This window comes from Phalaenopsis equestris, unplaced genomic scaffold, assembly GCF_001263595.1.
Source record: "Phalaenopsis equestris unplaced genomic scaffold, ASM126359v1 Scaffold000403, whole genome shotgun sequence".
NCBI lineage: Eukaryota > Viridiplantae > Streptophyta > Magnoliopsida > Asparagales > Orchidaceae > Phalaenopsis > Phalaenopsis equestris.
In genome coordinates this window covers 830,261-841,664 of record NW_018164845.1, presented here as the reverse complement: position 1 = coordinate 841,664, position 11,404 = coordinate 830,261, and the positions used below count along the sequence as shown (strand labels likewise).

Genomic DNA, 11,404 nt, shown 5'->3' with positions numbered 1-11,404 from the left:
TCATATTACACTGACAGTAGTCATGCCAGCAGTCATGTGAATCCGATGTTTTTTCCGGCTGACAGTGGAGATGAGGACAGGCGTAGCCAGAGTCTTAAGTTGAATATTTTAATTTTTCTCCTTGTTGTTGTACTTGTATTTGTCCTTTTTTTAGTTCTTCTGGTACTCATTAAGTTGTGAGAACTGTATGGTATCTTTTAGAAAAAATCTGTGATTATCGTATGTTTCTGCACTATATGTTTCTTTTCCAACAATAAGCTATTCTGAATAAGCTGCCCCAAACAGTTTTGATTCAAACAGGGGCATGAATGTCATTTAACCACCAATAAGTTGGTCTGAATAAGCTGCCCCAAACAGCAAGCCAGATTATTCTGATAATCTACAGATTATCAGATTATCACAATAATCTGCTTATCAGCAGATTATAAATAATCCACAGCTGCGCCAAACAGACCCTTAGTCTTATCCACAATAAGGAAATCATCAATGAAAAGCAATACACTAAAGTACATCTTCCTGTAAATGTCCAATAAGAGTATCCAAAACTAAAGCAAAAAGATATGGGCTTAAAGTCGATTCCTGATGTAATTCAACTACAACAACAACAATAAGCCTTCATCGCACTACGTGGGGTTGGATACATGAATTCTTTTTTTCCATTTTATCCTAATAGGTTAAGATCTTTTTTTATACAATACGCCAAGGCTTTTTAGATCTATCTCTGTTTATCTTAATATAAAACATCTACTCTGAATCATCAGATGGTAGAAGTTTAATGTGACTAAACCATTTGAGACAACTCTATATTTTTGTCTGTCACTGGAGCTACACCAGCCTTATCATGGATATATTCATTTCGCATTTTGTCTCTAAGTGTCAAACCACTCGTCCACCTAAGCATTTTCATATCAGAAACACTTAGACTTAACTTTGTTTTATACTTTTCTTTGAAAGGCCAACATTTTGAGCTATAGAGTATTGTGGATTTCACAACAATCTTATGAAATTTTCTTGTAAGAGTAAGCAATACTTTTCTATCACACAATAGGCCTAATGCATTCCTCCACTTCAACCAACAGATATGAATTCTACTAATAACATCCCCATTCATATCACCGTCACTTTTAACAGTAGACCCGAGATATCTAAAATGTTGACACCTTTTAATGATTTGATCACCGATAATTCTAACTCTGCCACTAGAGCTATTACTAAAATTACATTCTATGTATTCAGTTTTAGATCTACTCAAAAGAAGGCCTTTATACTCCAATGTAGACCTCCATAAGTCAAGTTTTCCCTAAATTTTTTTTCTAGTCTTATCCACGAGAAGGATATCGTTAGTGAAAAGCATACACCAAGGCAAATACTCCTGTAAATGTCCAGTAAGAGTATCCATAACTAAAGCAAAAGAGCATGGGCTTAAAGCTGATCTTTGATGTAATACAATTAAAATAGAAAATACTTGGTAAAGCCTCCTATTCAAACACAAGTAATAGCTCTAGTATAAATATCTTTAATGACTTGAATATAAATCATATCAACACATTTCTTCTTTAGAAATCTCCAAAGGACTTCTCTTCGAATCTTATGATAAACTTTTTCAAAATCAATAAAAATATATGTAGATCCTCCTGACTCTCTCTGTACTTCTCCATCAAAACCCTCAATAAATGAGTAGCATTTATAGTAGATTTTCCATACATAAATCCAAGTTGATTATGAGAAACCTTGATATCTAGTCTAAAACTATGTTCAATTATCCTCTCTCATAATTTGAAGTATGACATGTTGACTTAAATCCTCTATAATTCACACACTCTTTTGCATTCCCTATATTCTTAAAAATGAGAATCAAAATACTTTTCCTCCACTCCATAGGCATCTTTTTAATTTTTAAAATAATATCAAAGAGCTTAGTAAACAAAGAAACTCATAAATCTCCTAAACATTTCAACACTTCAAATACGATATCATCAGGTCCTACTAATTTTCCACCCTTTATTTTTTTTTAAAGTCTCTTCAACTTTTTTTTTACTAATGCAATGGTAAAAATAAAACGTTTCCTTATTATTAAGGATATTAAGATCACTAAGGTCGAACGTATATTCAGAAACTTCATTGAAAATTTTATCAAAATAGCCAATATATATATATATATATATATATGTATATATTTCATCCTTTTTAGTATCTAATCTATTAAAAAAATCAATAAAAGCATAATCTTTAGCATCACAAATCGTTCTTCATCCTTTTTAGTATATAATCTATTAAAGAAATCAGTAAAAGCATAATCTTTAGCATCACAAATCGTTCTCTTAGACTCTCTTTGAGTCATCTTATATTTTTCTCGATTCTCTAAGTTTTTACATTTAAATAATTTTTTATAACATAACTTCTTATAATTTAACTTTTCCTGCGCATTATTATTCCAACACCAACTATTTTTATTTACAAAAACTTTTCATTTTGATTCTCCAAGTACATCTTTTATCACTTGTTTAATAATTTTTGTTACTTTATTTCACGTAGAATTAGCTTCTTCATGAACATCACAAATTTTGAAATCTTAAAATTTACTTATAAAAAAAATTATTTGCATCTTTTATGTGCTCCGATCTAATTCTATGATAACATCTCATTGTATTCTTTATCTTGCAACTTATCTTAAAATTCAAAACTAATAATTGATGGTGAATATTTAAATTTTCACTTGGAATGATCTTACAAACTTTTCATTCTCGACGATCTCTTCTTCTCATAAGAAAAAAATTAATTTGTGTTTTATTAGTTCTATTTTTATAAATAATAATATTTTCATTTTTCTTAAATAAATTATTAACAATAACAAAATTATATGATAAAGCAAAATCTAATATAGTTCTAGTTTCTTCATTAGTCGCTCCAAAACCATAGGCACCATGATTTTTTCTAAAATATCTACCACCCTAACAACAATATAATCTACTCTGACGTAATCCAACTAAATTAGGAAAATACTTGATCAATCCTCCTTTTGTCTGAACACAAGTAACAGCTCTGGCATACATATCCTTAATGACTTGAAAATATAAATCATATCAACATCTTTCTTTTCTAGAACTCTCCAAAGAACTTCTAAAACCTTATTGTAAGTTTTTTATAAAACGATAAAAATCATATGTAGATCCTCCTTACTCTATTTCTCCATCAAACCTCTCAATAAATTTATAGCTTCCATAGTAGACTAGTCCAGCATAAATCCAAACTAACTATGAGAAATTTTTGTATCATGTCTTAATCTATGTTCAACTACTCTCTACAATAATTTTAATGTATGGCAAATTCACTAAATTCTTCTATAATTTGCACACTCTTGTGTATCCCCTTTATTCTTAAAAAAGGTGCCAAAATACTCTTCCATCACTCCTCAGACGTCTTTTTAGTTTTTGAATAATATTAAAAAGTTTAGTAAGCCAAAAAAACTCCTAAATGTCCTAAATATTTTTACACTTCTATTGGGATATCATTAAGTCCCACTAATTTTCCACCATTAGTTTCTTTTAAAGTCTCTTCAACTTCATTTTTACTCCTTACTCTCTCTGTATTTCTCCATCAAACCTCTCAATAAAATTTATAGCTTCCATAGTAGATTAGTCCAGCATAAATCCAATCTAATTATGAGAAATCTTTGTATCATGTCTTAATCTATGCTCAACTATACTCTCCAATAATTTTAATGTATGACAAATTAACTTAATTCTTCTATAATTTGCACACTCTTATGTATCCACTTTATTCTTAAAAATGAGACCAAAATACCCTTCCATCACTCCTCAGACATCTTTTTAGCTTTTGAATAATATTAAAAAGTTTAGCAAGCCAAAAAACTCCTAAATGTCATAAATATTTTCACACTTCTATTGGGATATCACTGATTTTCCACCATTAGTTTCTTTTAAAGTCTCATCAACTTCCTTTTTACTAATTTAACGATAAAAATGAAAAATTTTATTATTATTGGCAGTATTAAAATCGTTAAATTCAATCGAATTTTTAAAAGCTTTATTGAAATGATTATTAAAATATCTCACCCACATATGTTGAATATCTTCTTCTAAGAAAAGCACGTTTTGATTTTCATCTTTAATACACCTGAATTAAATCTTTACTTTTCACATCTCTTTATTCGGCTAGTTTATACATAAAACTTTCACTCTCTTTAATATATAATATTTATACAGCTCACTAAAAGCAAAATTCTTGGTATCACAAATTGTTCTCTTAGTCTTCATATGGGCCACCTTATATATTTCTCATTTCTTCAAACCTTTTATAACAATTTTTTTTATATTTTATCTTTTCTAGCATATTATTATTTCACCACCAACTATTTTTATTTATAAAATTTTTCTTTTTGATTCTCTAAGTATATCTTTTGCCACTTGTTTAATAGTGTTTGTTATTTTATCTCACATAAATTTAATTTTTTTTATAAACATCTCAAATCTAGAAATCTCGAAGCTTACTAATAAAAATAATTTTATTTGTGTCTGTTAGGTGTCCTCATCTATTTCTATGATAATGCTTCATTATATTTTTTATTTTCCAACTCCTCATCTTAAAACCCAGAACTAAAAATCGATGTTGAGTACTTAAATTTTCCCTTGATATGACCTTACAGTCTTGACATGCTCGACGATCTTTTTTTCTCAAAAGCAAATAATCAATTTGTGTTTTAATAGATCCATTCTTGTAGGTAAAAATGCGCTCATCTTTTTTCTTAAATAAAGTATTAGTAATTACAAAATCATAAGTTAAAACAAAAACTAAAATGGTTTGATAATCTTCACTCATTTTGTATCATTAAGTAAAATTCCTTCATATTTAGGTACCTTCATATTTGCTATTTTAGTTAAAAACCACACAATCTTATATTATGAAATATATCCAAGCAAGAGAGAGATAAAATTCATGCTTGTTTTTCTTGCGCAAGTGATATGTGCAGCAATTTCAATCAGATGGATATAAGTTCAGGGTAAACCCTCCAATGACAAGGTATTATCCATGCATAATGTGTGAAAACCATAACCCATGGTATATTTAACTAATACTTTCGTCTCAGACAGTCACATCAAATAAAAAAGAATCAGCCCAAGTTGCCAAAAGAAGGGGAACAGCTGGCAACAACAGTGGAGACCGCTTAGGTTTTGTTTACAGCATAATATTAATGCTAGCTCCTAAGTGAAGATAATATGAAATGGTTAAAATTCAACTTATTTTGGGTCAAATTGTGCAAAGAAAGCATATTAATATTTTAGCGAGCAAATTTTACCTGGGATTTTAAAGGATGAGGCAAAAATGACTGCTGCAGACTATTATTTGGCAGGATGGCTTGATGTTGTAGACCAATGCTTGTAGTTCCAACCGGTCTGAATTGGTGCAATAGAGAGGGCTGCACTTGTGGTACGGAACTCACAGAAGAAGGGAAAGGTGGAGCTTGTACATTTGCGGGCATAGACACACCAGCTATTCCAGGTATTGCTCCTTGAGCATAAATTTGATTTTGGGACAGAGGTGGCCGATGAGCATGAAGAGGCAAATGTTTAGGGGGGAGTGAAGAATGCTGGAAAATTGCAGGATTTGGTAAAACGTTTTTTCCTTGAGATTCAGAAGATCTCCAAAATGGTTCAACCGCTGCTTCTTTATGTAAGGAAACTTGACCAAGGTAAGGTGTTGAAGGCTCGAAATCCTGTTTATTATCCTGGACTGAAGGCATTGCTACTACACTTAATGTTTTCTGGTTACCTGCGACTTGCATCTGCATGCCCATCAACGTAAAGTAGATTTAAAAGAAAAAAATAGCATTTGATAGCTGAAACTATTCTATTTAAGCTGCTTAAAAATTTAATTTCAAAGGAATGAGACCCACCATTTGTGGTGTTACCATACCAAGCATAATTTGTACCTGCATTGCAAAAGAAACACTTCAGATTCTTCAGATCAGAGAAAACTCAAGAAGAGCTTCATACACAAAAATGAGTCTTATCACAGAAATAGGTTATTTTTTTTTCAGACTATAACTCTACATTGGCCATGTATCGTCTTCTAAATAAGTATTTTTTGACCTAGTAATACTCAGTCGCAGAAAAATGAGTATTATGCCCAGCATACGGCGATAGAAACTTCAAAGGAAACTAGATAAAAAATGAAACTACATAAAAAAGGAAACAGTAATATGTCTCTTTCATAATTTTGAGCACTGCAACAGAACAAAACTCATAAAAATGTGAACTTTTACAATTGATACATACGTAAAAATAAACATGAGCTCATATCTCTACTCCCATGACACTTATCCAGACAATTAAACGTAAGAGAACAATTGATCATTATAATAAGGAATAATTATTTAGACCCACTTGAATACTGTCAGCCAGAAGGTAGAATATGTTTTTGACAAAATAAGTTTATAAATAAACTTGGTGAATTCAAAAAAAATAACCTGAAAAAGTGCCTTCGTCAATTGTGGACTTGCCTGCAGCAGTTCCTGAGCCTGAGTCCTGTTTTTTGTAGCCAAGGCCTAAAAAAACTTTAAGTCAACATATCATTGCATTCATATTTGAGGAAATTCAGAGAACAAAATTAGGAAAAGAAAAAAGTAAAAAAAATCAAGACACCTTCATCTCCAACATAATTTCATTTAGCTGGTATCTGGACATACATGCAAGGTAATTGGCCAAAGGATCATTTCCCGAGCCAGGAAAATTGGGCTGACCACTTCTAAATTGAGATTGACTACTAGTCTGTGGTCCACCTAATGCTTCAGCCATTATAGAGGCAGCTGCAGCTGCTTGTGGAAGCACTAATAGTCGTTGAAGGGTTGCATCTCCAACAAATGGTTGAGTAGCTAATGATTTCTGGCTATCTGTAAATTATGCTACAAGAGGATTAATGAAGGTTATATTGGCAAAGAAACAAAAGAATTCTTATAAAGAATAAGTTCCACATAACAATTTAAATTCAAATAAGAGGACTAACCAGTACTTGATGTCAATCCTGGGCCACCACGACCCTGCAACAAAATTTTGTTAATTAGCCGTGGGCATGGACGAATACCACAGTTCTTATAAATAACATCTACCTATTACATGTTGAGAAAAAAATTATAAGTCAACCGAAGACGCATATGCAGTTACACATTAAGCTTTTCAATAAACAAGCTGCAAATCAATCCAGTAGCCAGGTGCCAAGTCAACATCAGCAGAAACCTTGATGTCATTTATGGCTTGAGCTTACCTGATGGCCTGAGCTTGGTTTGTGGGCAAAAGAAGCCCACTTGTGACCCAAAAACCAAAATAAAGTACTCTTTGGCTAGATTGATTAGAAAGAGGGATTTGTCTGGCTGTAAGTTTGACGAAGAACTAATCGTTGCAGATAGTTGGTTATTTTGTTGTTCTTAACGTGAGGAAGCTAAATGTAAATATAGTAATGATGACAGAACCTAACCACAATTTTAAACACCAAGAATCCTAAATGCTTAATAATACTAAAACCATAGTTGCAATATATTCATTCTTGAATTGCGTGATTGATATTTGAGATTTTACCAAAACAACCTATCATAAGTCTTCCATGGCAATGTGTTTAGGATATACAAACACGTTCAATTTCACACAAAAACACTTGAAGAGGGCAAAAAGAGTCATTATAAATTTAAATGCGTGAGGAGCCATGTTTGATCTTTCAATTTACTCAGACAAATAAAAATGAACTATATTTGAAATCACTATGATACTCTATAAACCATAAGTTTGAATGCATGTCATCATATACAATCACATTCAAAAGGATTTAACCAAATGAGAATTAGTATCAAAGGCAGCTTCTACTGTAAAAAATCGGCAAAAAAATTAGCAAAATGTTGATTGAAACGTAGTCATGATATTGATGATAATAGTGTGATTAGGTCATAAAACTGTGACCAAAACATCAAACTTCAAATTGACTAATGATTCAAAATTAGATGGCCAAACTTCCCTCCCTCGTCATGCATGTATAGCAACAAAAAGATCTATTGATACATCCCTCTATCTGAAGATATTTTAATCTCCAAATCATGAAGATAAAATAGCAACATAGAGAATAATTAATTATTATAATCATTAAAATCAAAACATGATACAACTACAATGTAGCATGATAAACAACCACATATATATCTAACCTAACGCCAATAAATTCATCTACATTAACAAAAACATTTATATAACTAAAGCTTGTGTTGGTGCTTCAGTGCTTTCATGTTGCTTTGCACAATTCGTTATATGCAGAAATTGATTAGTATGGAAATAAAAAAAGTTCTCCCCACTCCTCAAAGTCAGAAAAGAAGCCTATTCATGAGTAGAAACTATAGAAAGTATCCAGATTTTCCTTGTTCCCTACACCACTCTAATAACCCTCCCTCCCTATCAAGATATGCATAAACATATCATGCATATGGGCTGTGTTGTGTCAAACTGACTTTGCAGGAACATTTAATTAAACTAAGCTATAAATACCAATATGTTTGCAGTTTCACCACAGAGCATAACTTTCAAGAATAGTGACTCCAATACCCAAACCTAGTCTTCTCACGAGGAAAAAGTTGGATCATTTTCTTAACTGTGAGGAATAATAAATGGTGAAGTCATTTCATTGTACATCTCCTATCAAAATCAATGTTCAGTGCTAGTTTAAATGACACTTAATAAACAAGAGATTTAACTTCACCTGTTCCCTATTTCGATCAACTCCTTTGTCATTCTCTGCAAAGTCAACTCTCAGTTGGCGTCCGTTTATCTCATAGCCTTGGAGATTGCGACGAGCACTAAGCGCTGTTTCTTCATCTTTGTACTCACAAAAGCCATAACCTTTAGGCCTTCCAGTTTCCTTATCAAGTACCAACCTGAAATAAGGTGAAGAATTGGCATCTAACAGATCATGGAACAGTATAAAAACTGCAAGACACACTATACAAACAACGCACTACATTCAAATTACCCTACTGATCTATTAGTACCTCATGTCATCAGCAAAAAAGAAAGAAAACATTTAACACTACATTCTCAATCCGAATTATAAGGATGACAAAATAGAGAAAAGCCTTTTGAAGGCAAACCATATCAAACAAAAGAGAGTTCACGTGGATGGAAAATAAAAAAGCATATCACTACATGCTCCTGAACTTGATAATTAAACTTTCCACACACACCCAAAAAAAAAAAAAGAGGTTAGTTCGAACTCAAAGCAAGTTAGTGAATTGATGAAATAAAAAACCCTACCCTAAACTTCTCAATCAAATAATTATTTCACAAGAACGCTAGACAAGATCTTTCCAGTTGATTTTCAATAACAATTGAACTAGGGATTTACAGACTGACCTGAAGGAGACTACGGGGCCAACCTCCTCGCAAATCTGTATCAGCTGTTCCTCGGTGGCATCGTAAGGTATGTTCCCAACTATACAGAAACAATTAAAAAGAAAACAAACAAGCATCAAACGAAATCTGGACACAGAAAGAAAATATAAGTAGAGTGTGAACAGCTCCCACACCGAAGACGCAGCGGTGCTGCAAGCCGGAGGTGGAAGCCATATCACAGTGAGCGATCGGGGCTTGCTGCCCCGCCGCCGGTGCTAGTATGAGAATCCAGCCAGCGGCCGCTGCGATCCGCGGCCATTTTAATGCTGGGGAAAAATAAATAAAAAATTTGTCATATGGCTCGGCCTCGCGCGCACTTACGACTTAGGAGACGACTTGTGGTCGCTGTATCGCCATAAAGCTTTCCAATTTCGTTTCGGAGTTATAAAAAAAAAAAAAAAAATTTACGTACATACCACATAAAATCTACTATTTACTTACATGACGCTTAAACCTTAGTACTTACATTGAAGCCCCTGAACCTTGGAAGGACACATGCGTACCAATCTAAGCTAATCTATTATGGATGCTGATGCGTGCTGGAAAACCCACAGTGATAGAAAGACGGATTATCGTCTTAGCATTGTATGAGAATTCAGCACACACACAGATGAAAAAGGAAAAAAACAAGCAGTGATGACTCCATAAAATTTTACGTGAAAAACCTGGAAAGGGAAAAAACCACGGGGTCTGACCCAATTGCAAAAATTCACTATTGATTGATGATTACAGAGTCTCATTATCCCACATATGAGAAAATGTTACTAGCTTTCCAAGTTATAACATCGACTGACGGCGTCTAGTTAGCGGTAGTTGACGGTCGACGGAAGCCAGCGGTGATCGGCGATGGTCGACAGTGGCCGGCAGTGGTCGACGGTGGTCGGTGGTGGTCGACAAAGGTCGATGGAGGTCAGCGACAGTCGGTGGGGGTCGACAGGGGTAGGTGGTCGCCGACAGAGGTCAATGGTGGTCGACGGTAGTCGAGGATGGTTGATGGAGGTCAGAGATGATCGGCGGTGGTTGACAGAGGTCGACGATGGCAGAAATGATGTTGGACTTGAGCACTTTCGCAAAGCCTCAAGTTCTCTCTCCAGCCTCCCCTCTCATGTGAGTGGCAGGGCTCTATTTATAGTATTCTGTCTGCAATTAATACAGGAATATGAAAAATTTTAGTCAAACGGTCTAGAAAGCTTCCCCAATCGAATGGCGTTTGATGAACATTTGAGTGCCTTAGTGATGTCGGAATTGAGCAATCTTGGGCTTGTTGGATTCGTCTTGTTGAGACGCTCGGTTCGACTATGAACTCGATGAATTTGACATTCGTTTGATCTTTCAAATGTGTCAGGAAATCTTTCAATATGGATTTAATAACTTGATCTGGGCTTGATTTGACTCGGATTGGACTAACTTTGATATCATTAGGTTCGTTTCATCAAGTCGATCAGTTTGACTATAAATTTGCTGAAATTAGAGCTCTGGATGACTTTTTATCAAGATTTGAATGTTTTCTGTTTAAAAAATAATATCGAGATTCGTGGCATGCCTCAAGATTCGTGTCGAATGATGAAAATTTGTTGGTGGCGTATCAGATGCCATTTCGGGCAGAGCTACAGTCGACTCAAAAAAAAATTCTACAACTTTGACTCGTAATTTTCTTATTTATTTCATTCGGATCTGGTTCGAGCCAAAAAATAAATTAATTTTCAAAAAAATTAATAATTTAAGATCTAAATGTAATAAATCCACAATCATAATATCGTTAGGAATATTAACAATCAACTTAAAAATTAACCGATCCAAAATTTTAGTTCGAGCCAAAATTAAACCAATTTTCAAGTGATTAAGGATACTCTAGCTAAATTCACACTCCTACTCTCCATTTACACCGTCACCTTCCTCGTCTCCCCTCTGTTTCAGGAGAAACTTTTCGATACGAAGTATGTACACAATTTCACGTGCGG

General features: G+C 33.6%; 1 protein-coding gene across 2 annotated transcripts in view; it reads right to left on the bottom strand.

The window, feature by feature from the left end:
• The window catches only part of LOC110026907 (cleavage stimulating factor 64), a 22,216-nt gene extending 12,433 nt beyond the window's left edge, over nt 1–9,783 (bottom strand). For both annotated transcript variants that reach the window (XM_020728112.1, XM_020728113.1), the window contains exons 1-8: nt 9,578–9,783; nt 9,405–9,483; nt 8,755–8,929; nt 7,024–7,057; nt 6,663–6,910; nt 6,488–6,565; nt 5,915–5,950; nt 5,318–5,803 (exon numbers count right to left, since the gene is read on the bottom strand). In XM_020728112.1, coding sequence (XP_020583771.1) covers nt 5,318–5,803; nt 5,915–5,950; nt 6,488–6,565; nt 6,663–6,910; nt 7,024–7,057; nt 8,755–8,929; nt 9,405–9,483; nt 9,578–9,617 — 1,176 coding nt within the window. In that variant the 5' untranslated portion in view covers nt 9,618–9,783. The remainder of the gene's footprint in view (nt 1–5,317; nt 5,804–5,914; nt 5,951–6,487; nt 6,566–6,662; nt 6,911–7,023; nt 7,058–8,754; nt 8,930–9,404; nt 9,484–9,577) is intronic.
• Nucleotides 9,784–11,404: the final 1,621 nt, after the last annotated feature.